The sequence below is a fragment of the Cornus florida genome, unplaced genomic scaffold, assembly GCF_030987335.1.
Source record: "Cornus florida cultivar Cherokee Brave unplaced genomic scaffold, ASM3098733v1 CherokeeBrave_3.0.0_Hap2_Chr04, whole genome shotgun sequence".
NCBI lineage: Eukaryota > Viridiplantae > Streptophyta > Magnoliopsida > Cornales > Cornaceae > Cornus > Cornus florida.
The window spans coordinates 2354094-2371946 of NW_026775574.1; the positions used below are offsets into that span (position 1 = coordinate 2354094).

Here is a 17853-nt window from a genome sequence, read left to right on the forward strand (position 1 = left end):
CTATTTTTAGGATTTGGAAGGAACAATTAATTAGAAAAGAATCCTTCACAATTAAAGAAACAAATCAAATTTAAATCCTTCACAATTAAAAAAACAAATAAAGCTTTGTCGTGATTCATTCATGTAGGTGTTAGTTTTGAACTAATTTCACTACATAATGTTAATACGGATTTGATTTCATTATATAGCCACCACATTCACGATCACGACTATACTAGGACTATAAACTTTGTCCAAACATTGCTTCTTTCCTAACATTATACGCATGCTGAGAGGAAACACAATAAGTTATAAACATGAGACTGGCGATAGATCGAATTACAATGGATCATAATACTCTGCCATAGTCATACATATGGAATGATTTCTTCTCCAAATTAATGAACATCTCCCATGCCCACAACTCAGCAATATGAGTCAAACAGTGTAGAATAATCTTTGGTGTCGGCAACTCTTTTAGAATATCAAGTCTTTCTTTCCCAAACAAGTCACGAGCAAAGAGAAATTATTAAATAATTTCTGAGCATAATTTATTTGATGATTCGTCTAATCAAAATTCATGTTCAGATTTTTTGTAATATATGTTATTAAATTTTTATAAGTCTAAGTGTTTTTCTAAACAAAAAATTGAGATTTTGATTGAATTGGATCACAAGACGGATATCTATTAACTGTACACAACGCGATAAATATATGTATTCACGTATACATAGCTTTAAATAAAATTTTCCCAATACAAAAGGTTGTCATTTATAATTCGATCGTTAGTGCAACAAAAAAAAAAAAAAAAATCTAGTCACATCAGAAAAATTAAAATAGCTAATGAGGCCAACTGAAAGAATTAAATGATTACGTTGGTCTTATTTCTTAATTAGCTTAAATAAAATTTAAGAATTCACACGAGACCATAATTATTAAGGTAGCATTGTCATTTTGTGAGTGAGTGACTTAAAATATATATATATATATATATATTTATATATTCCAAATCAATGTATGCAAATATATATATATATATATATATATATATATATATATATATATATATATTTTGCATATATATCTGAGGAGGGTAAAAAAGTTGATATATATATCTGAGGAGGGTAAAAAAGTTGATATTTGGATCATTGGTAAAAAAGTTGATATAAATATAAATATAAATATATATATATATATATATATATATATATATTTTGCATACATTGATTTGGAATATATATATATTGCATACATTGATTTGGAAGAGATATTGTGTGGGTGTGAAGGCTTGCTTTGTCCATGAAATTAATAATTTATTAAGAAAATGTAGCTAGGATGAACATTTTTCTTAACCTTTGCATTCAAAGTCAATAACTTATTATTGCTTCCTTAGTTATATATAGTATGGAGCTGTACCTCTTTAATGAGGACAGAAGTTAACATAATAAGTGAGAATTTGAATTTATTAAACCTTATCTTTGACTTATTCTTAAAAAATAAAAAAAAATAAAAAAAATAATAATAATAATAATTAGAAGAAGTAGTGGATGGATAGAAGGATGAATTTGGTAGAATTGTTTGACCAGTAATCTTGATAGATTATTTATGCAAGATATAAGGAAGTGAAGAATCTTACTTCCATATATTTTGCATTCATGATCAATTAAATGTATTTGATTAATTTTCATATTTTTTATTTTTATAATTATATTTTGATTGGTATTTTCTAATTACGATTAAATTTTGAGAGAAATATCGAGTATATATATATATATATATATATATTAAAAAAGAGGGACAAATTGCAAAAAAAATCCCCTCGACTTTCACCCGTTCGCAAAAAATCTCCCTTATGAATATTTTTAGCAAAAAATCTCCCTCAACTATCCTGATGGGGAAACTTTAACTGACGTCCGTTTAATAAACATACACTATTACCAAATTACTCACGCTTTCTTAATTTTTTTTGGTGACGGCTTAAAACGAATTTTATTTCCATTTGTTAACGCTTGGACTCAATATTTACAGAAGTTATAGAATCGACTCCCTGATTTATACCAAGCGAATCATTCAAAATTGGCATTAAATATGTTCGTTTACATCAAGTGAATCATCCACCGACTCTAAGTATCATTCGTCTTTCTCATGCAATTCACTTACTCGCATTATGCAAGCTCGTATAAAATACCCTTCCATACATAAATATATAATATGGTTTTATACTAATTTAAGATGATATTAGGGAAAAATTATCATATAGATATGATAGGATAAAAAATAAAATAAAATAAAATAAACTTGACTTATAATATGGTTTCATACTAATAGGATAGCAGTAAATAAAATAAATTTGATTTATTTTTCACACAGTATATAGTATTATAGCATATATGACTCAATTATAATATTTAAACATTCTTTACATTCAACAGGACCACCTGCATAAAAATATATGATTCAATTATAAGATTGAAACACTATTGTATGAATAAAATAGTAGGAAGAATTTGCTGACGTGGTGAGAGAATAAATAAAAATAAAAAAAAGTCCTTTACTGTTAAGGGGCAATTTCGTCCAAAAAAATGATTCAGCAAATTATTTAAATGGACATCAGTTAAAGTCACCCCCTCAAGATAGTTGAGGGTGATTTTTTGCTAAAAATATTCATAAGGGGTGTTTTTTGCAAACAAGTAAAAGTCGAGGAGGATTTTTTGCCACTCGCCCTAAAAAAGATTATTAGAGGAAAACATATTAAAGATTGAGAGAGAGAACTTAGGCTAATTATTTGCTTTCCTTTTCATTTAATTGACAATTCCTATAATTCAGTTTGTTAAAATAGGAAACACAAATACATAAAAAAAAAAAAAAAAAAAAAACACCGCATAATATGTATTAAATTAGAGGATATTAAGCAGGTACTTCGATAGTCTAGTAGTTAGTGCTCAAGGAAATATACTAACACATTTGACGTTTTTTTTTTTTTAATTAATAGATAGTGAATTAATTTTGTTGAAAAGTTACGTGAAAAAGATTCTATAAATTACAAAGTACAAATGTATTTATTTAATAATTAATATAATACAGAAAACATAATTAATTTATTAAAAAATATATATAACTAATATATTCCTTTAATTGTTAATTGTCTATAAATAAATAATATAATAAACAAAACATAATTAATTAATTAAAAAAAATATATAACTAATATATTCCTTTAATTGTTAATTGTCTCATAGTTGATCCACCTCTCACGGGCATTAGGCGCGAAAGTTTGGTGAATAAGATGGTGAAGTTTTTAGTTAAAAGAGAAAGACTCCAACTCAACCAAATTCAAGGAGTTTTTATGTCTATTTATTTTCAACAATGCTTTGATCCAGTTTATCACTTGTATCATTTTTTAAATTTAAAAATAACAAAAAGTAAATTAAAAAGTAAAAAAAAGTCACGTGCTAAAGCCACCATAGCTAATTTTACCGAGAAAAAAAAAACAAAAGGAAAGAAAGAGAGAGACAAGAAATTATAGGTGGCATAATTAAAAGTCAATGTTAATCTGGTATACACTGCTGATCCAAATGTCGAAGATAACCTTTTTTGTTCCAATCCTGATCTAAATCACACAATCTTTCTAATGGGTGTCGCTCTCACGTTTTTGGGACACTCAAATTTTATTATTTATGATTTAATTATGTTGCCGTGGCATTTCGGCTCTCATTGCCGTGGCATTTCGGCTCTCATATTTGTTGTCGCTTCCGCTCGGTTTTATGTGACTTAGGTCCTGACACATACCAAAAGGGGCAAATCAGTCCTTCCATCTCTACTTAGGCTACGAGTACGTAGTATAATGTGAAGCCGCGGAAAGTTTAGCGAATCATAGAAGAGAGAGAGATTCAAAGTTTGAGCTTTTGTGAGAAACAAGAAAACAAGAATGAGAATTAACGAAACTTCCCATACGCCCCCCACCTATTTCCTATCTTGTAATCTTCAAACCTTACCACACATAGTCACACACAAATAATTATACAAATGAGAAACCAGTCTCTATTTCACAACCACCTGCATATATATATATATATATATATATATATATAGATAGATAGAGAGAGATATGGCTTGGAAGATACAGAAAGAGATGAATGATGGGATTGTAGAGAGGGCTCTTAGCAGCCTTGGCAGAGGATTTGATCTAACATCCGATTTCCGATTGAAATACTGCAAAGGAAAAGAGAGACTAGTCATACTTAATGAAGCAGAAACAAGAGAGCTCAGAGTCCCTGGTTTTGGATCCTCCAAAAACATCTCCATCGACATCAAATGTGACAAAGGTGATCGAACTCGATACCAATCCGATATTCTAGACTTCAATAAGGTATTATAATACATCTTCTTCCTTAATTATTCGCTTTTATTTATTCATAGCCTTGTTCGTCTTTCATAAATTCAAGAATTTCAGTTCGTGGTCAAATAATGTGAATTCATTAGAACTCTTATTTGACCATAGTTTCATTAATGTCACACTATCATTGAATTCTCAAATATAGATCTATAGAGATAAGCGGTCCAGGATATCCGTGGGGATTTGGTTAATTAGGTTTGGTTGTTAGGCAGACATTGTTGACTTTGGTTACTACGTACTGATCGACTTATAATTTTTCTGTTCAGATGTCTGAATTTTTCAACCAAAAGTGTTCGATTCCCGGGAAAATTCCGTCCGGGATGTTCAACTCCATGTTTGGATTTGAGAGTGGTTCGTGGGCAATCGATGCTGGCAACACCAAGTGTTTAGCACTGGATGGTTTTTTCATGATTCTCTTCTCCCTCCATATCGATCGCTATCCTCTTCTTCTCTCCGATGAGGTCCGAAATGCAGTTCCTTCCACTTGGGATCCATCTGCACTTGCAAGGTATGTTTGGTTCCAACTTCATGGTCCATTTGGTTTCCATAGCCATTTCCCTTCAATCTAGCTCTTTTTTTTTTTATTCTTTTTTTTTTTTTTATTCAAGTCAAATCACTTTAGGCTAGGTTCCGTGGCATGAAATCAGAATTTTGGAATTGAAATTTTTAAAATTGGAAAAAATTAACTTACAAAATTAAATTAAATTTTTTTTCTAATTTCATAAATTTCAATGTCAAGACTGATTGAGAATGACCGATTGATTACTATTAGTGTATTTCTCTAGAAAAAAAAATTTTGAACTCTATTCAACCGTATTCCTTTTCATTCCAACTAATTCTCATTAATTACATATTAAAATACTAAAGTATCATTATCATTATCATATTTGATGTTGAATTCTTTAAGAGAAATCAAAATTTTATTAAAAAATATACAAGCTAGGTATAGGTGTAATGTAAATTGCATGAATGTAAATTGCATGATTTATTGGTTTGGGTGGGACGTTTATGGAGGTAATATACGAAGCTCATATTTGATGTTGAATTCTTTAAGAGAAATCAAAATTTTATTAAAAAATATACAAGCTAGGTATAGGTGTCATGTAAATTGCATGATTTATTGGTTTGGGTGGGACGTTACTTTATATGGTTATCCATTAACAACACCTACTATGAGCACATCTGTGGGATCCACCTTCTGGAAGATTTGATTCATTCATAATTCTAAGTAGTTACTAAAAGATTTAACCCAATAATTCACTTAAAACTTTCTAATTAATATTGATGAATATGACTTACAGTTATTAAATCAACGTTACACTACTAAGGATGGCAGCCCAATGTTATTTTCAATTTTTCACTTCTACAAAATAAAAGGTTTAAATCACCATTGCATGCGGTGTCGACCATTTACTCTTAGTGGTAGCTCACCTCGGATCATAATCCTCTCCTTTGGGTTAGAGATTTTTCAGGGGGTCACCAATTCTGATACTATTCCAGATTAAACACACTTAATTCTAGAGTTCTGGTAGATTTACAGTCATCACGGCTTTAAAACGCTTTGTGTTATAAAAGAAGGGTGTTGAATTTACATCATTCCACGCCCAGGTGATGTGGGATTGTAGCTTTGGCCTACTAGTGCCACTTGTACACGTTCACACACACCAACCTATAAAGTCGCCACAAATCACCTCCCATTTGGGGGCCAATGTCCTCATTGGCTACACTGTTGGATGGGTTAGGCTTTGATACAATTTGTAATTATAATGACCCTCACCCTATCCAGATACAATATTGTTCACTTTTATCTCTCCAGAACCAGAAACTTTTCAGGGGTTACCAATCCTGATACTATTTCAAGTTAAGTAAACTTAATTCCGGAATTCTATTAAATTCACCGACATAACGGCTTTAAAGTGCAATGTAATAAAAAGGTGTTAAATTTATATATAACACTTTCCCCTTTCACACCTGAATGATATTATGCATCTATTCTTCGTCGAGTGTGATAACATACAGGTATCACCTCTACACGCTAACACACACCTGCTAACAAAATCACCACATTCCGGTTGGTGATTTTAGTCCAGATCACCTCTTCTAGATTTCAACAACTCTGTATATCATGGATATTGTTGACCTGTAGGAACAATAATCAGATAACGAAACTACCACTCAGGACCAACTGACCAAGTACACATAGAATTCGTACAAGGTATGTGTTGTCTTATTATGGATCCCTTAATTCCAATTCAATTCCAAAACAATATCAAATAAATAAATAAGGAAAATATATAAAATGGAGTATCCTGATTCAGCCAAAAATATTCAACTCATATCAGAAAGAGCCTCCTTACTTCTTTGACCAATCAAATTAGTGTTCTGATTAGAATAAATAAGTCTGTGTCGATTTGTCAACATATCTTAAAGTCAACAGCATCAATGGCGGACACCATTAGCTGTTGCGGGGTTGGATTAACACTTAATTGTTTAGAATTATAAACTTATAATGAATGTGGCCAATCCTCTGCCACATTGTGTGTGTATATATATATATATATACAAGCATGTTTGGAATTCCAAGGCCCTATTCAAGTGTTTATGGAAATTCACTGAGTGGACCAATCTTCTCACATTGAAAAATCTTCTAATATGTGTGTGTTTGTGTCTAACGGTCTATTCAAGTGTTCATAAAATCCATATATCGACTGACCAATTCAATCTTGCAACGTTATCATAATGATGGTTGCCCCATTTATTTCATTGATTTAGTCAATTAAACCTAAGTTGATTAGTAATATATATCTTTGACTTTTTTGAAATTTTAGATGAATGATTTCACTGTGATGTGACCTTTTGATAATTGGAAGTTCCCACACCCATAACAAATTAAACGAGATAAGGAACACTAATTACTTTGAGATTTGAAATAATTGTATTATTATTTTCTGACAATATATTAAATCAAGGTGTAACACGATTAATTACACCTCGATTTAGATTTAATGTTGCGCATTTGTATATTGTATTACAAGACTAAACTTTGTAGAGAAAAAATATTTTCATGTCGTAAAAATTAAAAGAACAAATTATGAACCTGAATCCTCTCCCTAAGCATGAAAAATGGATGGATTAATCATCAAACTTTAATTTGCGATGTATGATTGACAGATTCATCGAGAAATATGGGACCCACATCATCGTGGGGCTGGGAATTGGCGGGCAGGATGTGGTGCTAGTAAGGCAGGATAAATCTTCCAACTTGGAGCCCACACAGCTCAAAAATCACTTGGATGAACTTGGAGATCAGTTGTTTACTGGGACATGTGCCTTCTCACCTAATCACTACAAGATCAGAGAACAAAAACACAAGGTCTCATTATATATCTTCCTCTATATACAAGGATATATATATATATATATATATATATATATATATATATACACACAAATATGTTATTTGGATTCTCTTTTTTGTTACTTAAATGATGTTGACATATCATTTGCATTATTAATTCCAGGCACCACAGGCTTTCAATGTCTTTGATCCTCAACCTACGCTCTTCAACAGCTTCTCCTCAATCTCAGCAAAAGATGTAGGTTTGATCATCAATTACTTCCTTAAATTTCTAAGTTAATACCTCTCAATCGAAAAAAAAAAAAAAAAAAGGTGATAAATATCATAGGTAATATATGCTTCACGGTCTCAGAATAGTCTGGATTTTTGTAGTGATTGTTCATTGTGTCACATGCGTTTTCCATGTCCAAACAATCGCAGAATCTCGGGATTTTTGAGTACAATAATGACATATAAAAGTAATCATCATTATGTCAATAAGATATATATATATATATATATATATATATATATCAATCTCATACACAGCCCCACATCTCAAAGCAAGTTAGGCCCCACGCATCAAACATGGTCGTTGGGTGAAAAATGTACATGCATGCACTCCTAACAAACACCAATGTAACCTAGTGAGAGACGACTTCGATTGGTTTGACCCACCAACCACCATTCCATATATATATATATATATATATATATATATATATATATAGTTCAATATATATAGAGATTGTGGAGCAAAATGTTGATTTCTGTCCCTACTAAATTGGTCAAATAGCCGTAAATCAGACCCCTAGCCTGCATGTGTTTGAGTGGAATAACCAATATGACCACCCCAATACATAATTTGACTGATTTTTGGTCTCAATTGAATAGTAACTAATAAGAAGAAGCTATAAACACCAAAACGTAATCAAATTAATTTGTTAAAATCTGAGGAAAATGATCTAAAATATGTACAATAAATAATATATGTATCACACCCCTATATTAAGCAGTATCCTACATGTATAATTTATAAAAACACACATACACACACAACAAACTAACTTTCAAACAAGAAATGCTTGATATACTATAATTAATGCCGAAAATTAAACAGCATGAGTTTTGTAGGGAATTAGTGTTATATGCTCCAAAAGGGGAGGAGACACAACAACTAGCAGCCACTGTGAATGGCTTCAGACGGTTTCGTCGATGCCGGATGCAGTTCACTTCAACTTCATTCCTATTACCTCTCTTCTCAGAGGAGTTCCTGGGAAAGGTTTCTTATCACATGCAATCAACCTTTATCTTCGCTGTAAGCACTATTTAGCTTCTATTCATGAACCCTAAACATGCAAGAGCATAGCTAATTAATTACTAATCTTTTATTTATTTTTTTCATTACATTTTTGTATGGATGTGCAGATAAGCCTCCTCTAGCGGATTTACAGTACTTTCTGGACTTCCAAGCACACAAGATTTGGGCTCCTGTTCACAATGACCTCCCACTAGGTCCAACCACAAATAGGGCTCTCCAAACCCCTGCCCTCCATTTCAACTTAATGGGCCCAAAGCTCTACGTCAACACTACCCCGGTATATACAAGCCACCCTGTATGTTAGCTGCAAAAATTTAAGAGTTTACTTGGTTTGTTACTCGAAATATAATTTTTAGATAACTGCACAATAAAATACTTACCAGAGAACATTGTTTTTTTAAATGATTTTTCATAAAACAATTCATTAAAATTGTCGACCGAACAGCTTTTTGTACTATTTTCTAATTTTGGATTCTAAAAAAACAGAAAACTGAAGCAAGCAAGCCCTAAAATATGGGCAAGATTCCATCCATTCCTAGTATGTTCCTTGAGTTGTTATCACATTGGTTCTGTACATGCATGATTTATCTTTTGTTGTTTTATAAGATAAACTTTTAATTCATAATCATATTGTTGATAATCAGGTAACGGCTGCCAAAAAACCAGTCACAGGGATGCGGTTGTTTCTGGAGGGCATGAAATGTAACAGGTAATGCTTGCTTACTCGCTTCGCCTTGTTAAGAACTCGAGACAGACTTAACATTCAGCTAGTATTTTATAAAATGACTGTTCTAAAGCTCCAACTCGCACCAATGACACTGAAATTTATTTCAGACGTTAACCAAATCATCGGCATCATAATTTGTGTTACATCATTTTCAATTCTAAATGCCAAATTTGCATGTCTACCATAATATCTAGTTTCGACTGGAACATTTTGACCCGAGAAAATCCATAACCGATCCAAAATGGCTTACATATCATTACTCACTTCTTGTTCTCATTTCCTCGGTCTTAGGACAAGAGAAGTGCAAATTCTAATTGGGCACTAAAATTGTAGATAGATAAATTTTCCATTTATCCACTTCGGATATGGCTCAGTAGTTGGCTTGTTAGACTTTGATACTTTGTAAACCCAAGATCTAGGTTTTGAGTCTCCGCTGAGTGCTCTTGGTGGCTAGCCTCCACTGCACCTGCAGTGACTTGCCCGGCCCAGGTGGAGAGGCGCCCTTCCGGATTCTTGAGGATTAGTCAAATTGTTGAGGGGCTTTCGGGTTCTTGCCTTCCCGGATACCTGGGTTAATCAAATTATATATATATATATATATATATATATATATATATATATATATATATATATTCCATTTCATGTTATTTTCTTGCAATTCAATATACTTAATCTTGATTAAAGTTGGACAATTCTATCAACAGGTTAGCCATACACCTCCAACATCTATCAAGTACTCCAATGTTGCTCCAGAACAAGATAGATGATGCCATGGCTAATTGGCGTGGATCGGAAGAGGTTTCCGATGAACGGTATTTTGCAGCCATTCAATGGAAAAAGTTCTCCCATGTATGCACAGCCCCGGTTAAATATGACCCCAGATGGACTACTAGAAAAGACGTGGCCTACATTGTCACCGGAGCTCAACTTCACGTGAAAAAGCACGATTCCAAGAACGTTTTGCATCTCCGGCTCTTGTACTCCAAGGTTTCTGATTTTTATGTCGTAAGGTCAAGCTGGTTGCAGTGCTCGGAACATTCTCAGAAGTCAGGCTTCTTCTCAGCTATCAGTATGTCGATATCTGGCAACGCGGTGAGGGAGAAAAATCCGGCAGTGGTGGTGGATTCGAGTGTTTATCCGACCGGACCACCAGTGCCGGTGCTGACACAGAAGCTATTGAAGTTTGTGGACATGTCACAGTTGTGTAAAGGGCCATTGGACTGTCCTGGACATTGGTTAGTCACTGGAGCTAAGCTTGAATTGGAGAAGGGGAAGATATTCCTTCACGTAAAGTTCTCTTTGCTGAACATGTACTATTAATGAGAAATTAAGGGAGAAATCAGTATGTCGAAAACACTTTTTGTGGGACTTAACAATGTATAGTTTATGCACTTTGTTGTTGTTTTTTTATTTTTTATTAGGTAAGTACTCAAACACACACTCGCGGAGCACCGAAATTTTGAACTCCTCCGAAGGTAAGAAAGTTATAGCATTGGACTAATAACCCATTGGTCACTGAAACTTCTTCCCTCCTCTGTGAAGGTAGGAAAGTTAAACCATTGGACTAATAGCCCATTGGTCACTTTTGTGTTATATTTGTATATGAAAGGAAAAACTATTTTAATCTATGAATATATTCTTTCAATCACATTAGTTGAATTATTATACAATGAAGAACTCAGGATATGCTAATTCTATGTTGATTAGCTCTAGAATAATCTTTAATTTTCAAACTCTCTCAAAAATTATTGTGGTTAGTTTGTATTGAGAGAGAATATTTTCTTGTGTATGTTTGGTGCATGTTGTTTCTGTATTCTTTATTATACATAAGTATTTAAATTTAAGGGACTTTTATATATAAGTGGTGGTAGCAAAACTTTATTACTAAATCATTGATGTAGTTTTCATATTTACGAACCAAAAGTGAAGTCCTTCATGCTGAACCCTTTTATAAGTTAAAATTATATTTTGACTTCTAAAAGTTTATTTTATGCATAATTTAACCAAAGAACTTTTAAAAATTCTAGAATATTTTCAAATAGCACTTAGAAACTATTACACTTCACTAGAAAAAGAATAGAAGTTAGACGACAAAGATTTTAGCTAGGTTTATGAGTAGAATAAAATTTAATAACTTAGATAACGACTAGGAGAAAATCTATATTATATTAAAACACAAATAGACCAGAATTCTAGTCCAAATAATCTAGACAACAAAATAATATTAGTCGCAATTAAAGATATAAATAGTGATATTAAAAATATTATAAAAAATCAAAAAATAACTATAGAATATTTAAAATCTTTAAAAACAGATATCCAAAGACTATTACAATAGTTTTATGAGCACTAGTAATCCTGATTATCTAGCAGCTTTAGCCGAACTTTATAAAATTGATAAAAATCCCGTATGATTTACAATTTTTAAGACAGGCGTACAATCAACTAATATAAATATTAGACAAAATAACTTTTTAATTCAATTATTATTCCAGTTATCTGAAAAAGTTAACAAACTTGAAGAAAAATTATAAGTAATACAAGAAAATATTCCTGGAGAATCTTCTAAAGAATTATCTGAATTACCAGATAAAATAAAAGATTTAAAGTTATCAACTAATTTCTTCTCGACTAAAACCACCAAGCATGTAAATCTTTTACAACTACATAGAGAATGGCCATTGTCCTTAGAAAAACCAAAGAAATAATGAGGGTAGAAGATCTATATGATAATGAGCACGATGCTCAAAATTATATCGAAAAAGGAATGAATAAAGTATCTAATAAAGTTAATATTTATTCTAATAATTTATTAAATTTCTAGACCAAGATATACAATTATCTTAGCCAGCGAAGGATAAGTGTAGTAAATAACCAGGTAATTTTAGATCTCATAACACCAGAAGCTTGTCAAGAGCTGGAAAAAAGTAAATTATAACTTATGTATTTAGGCGTAATAATGATCGGAATAGTAGGATTAAATAGATCAGAAGTGGGAACCAGAGCACTCGCATATATTTATGATGATCTTTGGAATAACCATCAACAAGCATAAATAGCTAGCGTTGAAATAGATCTAGCAGCCAACGCAACCATTGTAGGATGTATTCCTAATTTCACGATGACTACTAGATAATTTAATAAACATATACAAGTAACCATATCCACAAAGGGATATATTATGACTAGACAGTATGAAAACTTATTAATTAATACTTTATTCATGAGAAAAACAGTTAATCAATATAATTTAAAGTTCAAAGCTTAATTCAGTAAAATAGTTAAGCCTTTTAGTAACAAATATGTCCAGATGATAAAGGTTATAAAAGTAAGCAGTATAACCCATAAAGGAACAAAATAGGAATTGCCAAATCTTATTAAAACAACCAAAAAGATTCCATAAAATAATACGATATATGCAAAACATAGTGGAGAAACTAGTTTAAGGTTTAGTAACTATAAAAGACAAGATAATTTAACAGATGATATCGAAGAAGAATTCTTAACAACTTAACAACTTTAGTAGAAATAGAATCTCCCGAAGAAATAAATGTCCTTTATGATAAATAAGAAGATGAAATTCTAAATAAAATAATGTACGATTTTGACAATTTAGAAATAGAAGACTTACAAGATAAGTATCCAGAAGCTAAATACAAACTTATAGAAAGTATTTATCTAGGATAAGGAAATAACGATGATATTAAAAGAAATATTCTGAACATAGGACTTGAATCATTTTATACAACATATAAGTTAAACGCATTAAAAGAAGAATTAAATATAGTAGAACATAGAGAAGGTAAAGAACCAGAAGGATCAGCTTCCCAGTCAATTGACCAAGAGATGCCTAACGCCACAGGTAGTACTAATACCATAAACGATGACTATACCACTGAACAATGGTTAAATCCCACACCAGAAACGTATGTGTTAAATGTTATAAATTGTGAATGAAAATTGTTTAATTAGTCATTAATCGATGCCTTTGACTAAACAGGTGCGATTACTGGTTGGTTATGTGATAAAAATATACAACTCAAAACCAACAGACATAACTATTCATGTGAACCATTGCAACCTATTGGAGTGGATGTGTCTGATGAGCGTTGAATATATGCATATTCGAGCCCCTAAATACGTATATATTAAGGCCTAAAGTGATACTTCCATAATTAGACTAATTTATGTTTAATGTGTGTTTGTAGGTACTTTCCCAGATAAATGGTTAAAACCGGGACTTTATGATGATATCGAAGCTTACAGAGTCGTTGCTGGTCATCCAGAGCAAGCCAAGAGCTTAAATAGTGAAGTTTGAAGAAATTTAAGCCTTAGAGCTCGAGCCCAAGTGTTGAGGCTCGAGCATCACAGCAAAGAAGAGAAGAAAAGTCAACAAGGCCCAAATGCTCGAGCCTTGTACCTTGATGCTCAAGCCTTACCAAAGGGTGCTCGAGCCTTAACCAAGGGTGCTCGAGCATGAGGCGTCGAAAATAAAAGAGTTGATTTAATTGAAAGGCTATGTTCCCAGGTCTCGTGCCTCACCTCCAGGATCAAACACCATCCACTAATGATCGAGCACCATCCACTGATGCTCGAGCCTTGAGCCCCAAATGCTCGAGCTTGGTACTTAGTGCTCGAGCCTATGAAGCTTGGATTGAGCAATGTTAAAAGAGTTCAACTCCAAAAATATTTTAAGCGTTGAAGAAAAAGACGCTTCAGAAAATAATTGAATAAAATTGGCTAAGTGTTAAAGTGAAGATCGAACACCATTTATTGAAGCTCGAGCATCAATCCAGAGAAGCTTTAGCATTGTTCCTTAAGGCTCGAGCCTCTGTTCCTGAAGCTCGAGCCTTCCATGACATGTCAGATTAATATTGCGGGATTGCTCTCTTTATCAGCCGTATCTCATCCCAGTTGGGCCAGAAGACCTAAAAGCCCACCATATATTTATTTTCTTCTATAAAAGAAGGCGTAAGCCTTGATAGAAGAGGTCCAAAATTTCAATCTCTTTTGACGGTGTTACTCAGAAGGCTGAAGGTGTGGTGGCTTTTAGGGTTCCTACAACCTAAGAAGTGAAGATCCTGAGAAAAGAAGTGTCATCCGTGACAATGTAGATGAACTCAACACAGATGATATCTAGCCTCGTCATAAGTAGCTAATTTCTCTCTCAAGGCACTGATGTAACCCAACCTAATATTATGGTTTGATTGTTTTAACTTTGGGTTTATTTTAATGTATGATTATTTTTCTTGATTATATGACTATGAGCATTTGAGACAACTCAAGTGGTTTTCACGCTTTAATAGATTATAAACTGTTATTCCATTGTCTTAGATGTAATAGTTTATTCTCTATTCTCAACCAATCTTGTTGTGCGGTATCTGGCAGAGTCCTACCGGACACAAGAATAGATGTCATATAATTGTACTTTCATATTTTTTATAAAAGAATGTTTTAATAATCTATGCTTAGGAAAGGTAGTTCATTCACAAAGTAGTTAAAGTAGGTAAAATAGGTAGGTTGATAGTTCACGCTAACCGCAGATAGGTTATAGTTAGCTAATCTTGTAAAACATCTCTCTTTAAAACCCAAATTAAACGAATGTTATTGAGTTTAATTCTTTTAAAAAATATCATTATTAAATTCCCAAAGTTAGTATAATTAATCATACTATGATGGTTGTAGTGAAGTCAAAACCCTAATACTCTCTCTCTTTGATTATTTAAATTAATTTAATTCGCTCTAGTTAAATATTTTGTTATAATTTTAGTTTGTTCAATCGTGATAATCAACAAATTTTCCAACTAAGTTACCTGTAAACCATAAAACGAAATTAAAGACTAATGCAAATCTCATCTCCTTGTGGGTTCGACATCCTCTTTACATAGAGTTATCCTACACAATATCGTTCTATTGCAAGTGGGTATTTTATTATTGCGAGATACACGAACAGTGTCTATTGGTGAACAGACACCATGTGAACCATTGCAACCAATCGGAGTGGATATGTTCAGTGTGAAGAGACACATATAAATGGTTGTGTCCAATGATGAAGAGACACATATAATTGTTTGTATCTAATGATGAGAAACACACCCAATCCAAAAAGGCACCTTACTTAAAAACTACTTTTAGTTTTTCTAAAGGTTGCACCAATTCGAAAAGGCACCTTATTTAAAAGCTACTTTTTAGTTTTTTCCAAAGGGTTACACCCACCCGAAAAGGTACCTTGTTGTCTATAAATACCCCCCTTTGGATCATTTGCAAATCGTTCATTTTTTTATTTTCTTCTATCTCACTCTCTAGACTTGAACCTAACCCAAGTAGGTTCAAACCATAGGTTAAGTGGTCCGAACCACTTGGACTCTAATCCAATTTCATCGAACCATATTAAGATATATTGGTCCGAACCATTTGGTTCGGATTGCACCCAATTCATTATTTATATAGTATAGATGCATTTTTGAGTTAGAGATAATATTACACAGAGGAGGTTCGCCGTATCCACGAGTTTGTAGTACTGTTATTGGTGGATATAGACCGTCGTATCCTGGGAGATAGACGTTACTGAATCCGTTAGTACTATAACGGGGCGAATCTGTCTTAAGGACATAATATCTAACACTAGCCTCGGTCTAAGTTCTTTATTTATTATTATTATTTTATTACTTTATTTTGCATATTTAATTAAATATATAGTTGCATATTTAATTAATAATTTCTTAACATATTGTTAATTATCTCATGACATATTAGTATAAGGTTTGTTATATCTTAAATGTCACATGAAATATATATTTACCAACAATCTTAAGACAGATTCGTTCCTTACGTAGATTTTATTATATGCTTCTATTTAAGATAAAAATAAGAGAGATTATACTAATAATTGAGATATAATAAAATAATGTTATATACATTATTATATGACAAAATGCTAAATATTGATGTGTTCAATATTATGTGAAAATTGAAACATGTTATATAAGTAGATTATTGAATTATTTATATAATTCAATATTGGTTGAATTATTTTAATCTTGTAATATAATATTATGTAATATATTATATTATATTAAATTTGTGCCAACTAGAGATAGAAAAATGTATTTCATTCTTTTTATCAATGGTTGCACAAGATGATGTTATCTATATTTTCTACGAAGCAAAGATAAAGCCTTAGAAATGTTTAAACATTACAAAAATAAGGTTGAGAATCAACTTGACAAAAAGATCAAGGTGTTAAGAAATGATAGAGTTCGTGAATACGAAACATCATTTACTGATATTTGTTCAGAACATGATATCATTCACGAAGAAATGATGAATACTATATTGACTAGTTCTGGTTTAACTTAGAATTTGTGAGGGGAAGTTTTACTCCGCAAATTATGTTATCAATAAAATACCTCAAAAGAAACTAATGTAACACCATATGAATTATGGAGAGGTCGAAAACCTTCCTATAAATTCTTAGAAGTGTGAGGGTGTCTAACTAAGGTTGCAGTTCCTACTGCTAAGAAAGTTAAAGTGAGACCTATAATGTGGCGATCTTGTGGGTGGGTGTGCCGTGGGCGAGTGCAAGAGGCACTGACATGCTGCCACACTGAGTAAGCTATAGGTGCACAGTCTCACACCACCTACGTAAGGGAAATGTGAAGTGCTTTTATGTGGTGGAGTTATCTCTAATTAGTATGAGGCCTTTTGTGATAAAACCCAAAAACAAAATCATGTAGGCTCGGACCCAAAGCAGACAATATCATACCATGAGGTGGAGTGGATCATTACATAAAACCTTTGATAGGTTATGCTCATAAAATCAGTGCATATCATTTTCTTGTGCATAAATCATACAATGAAAATAAGTATGAGCTTACACGTAGCCAGAGGGCTAAAACGTCTACATCTTTTGGTCCTGATTTTATAGCATGTTTAGTAGAGAATAAGCCACAAAGCTTTAAGGAAGCAAAGTCTTCTCCTGAATATTATTATTTCTTAGATTAATTATATGATATAATTAATCATGTGGTATAATATTATTTATGTAAGTTCAATATTATTTATATAAGTGCTTACTTTTATTTGAAATTATA

The 17853-nt window shown here is 32.2% G+C and overlaps 1 protein-coding gene across 2 annotated transcripts; it reads left to right on the forward strand.

Annotated features, from left to right (window-relative positions):
• Positions 1-3849: 3849 nt before the first annotated feature.
• Positions 3850-11198, forward strand: LOC132302463 (MACPF domain-containing protein At1g14780). 2 transcript variants are annotated; one of them, XM_059799337.1, is made up of 8 exons: positions 3850-4348; positions 4642-4883; positions 7547-7748; positions 7897-7971; positions 8847-9030; positions 9141-9328; positions 9678-9742; positions 10465-11198. In XM_059799337.1, exons 1-8 carry the CDS (start codon positions 4088-4090, stop codon positions 11078-11080), a joined length of 1833 nt encoding a protein of 610 aa, XP_059655320.1. In that variant the 5' UTR covers positions 3850-4087; the 3' UTR covers positions 11081-11198. The 2 variants fall into 2 exon arrangements, with proteins under 2 accessions (XP_059655320.1, XP_059655321.1); XM_059799338.1 differs by having other exon boundaries at positions 3851-4348; positions 9141-9310.
• The last annotated feature ends 6655 nt before the right edge of the window (positions 11199-17853 follow it).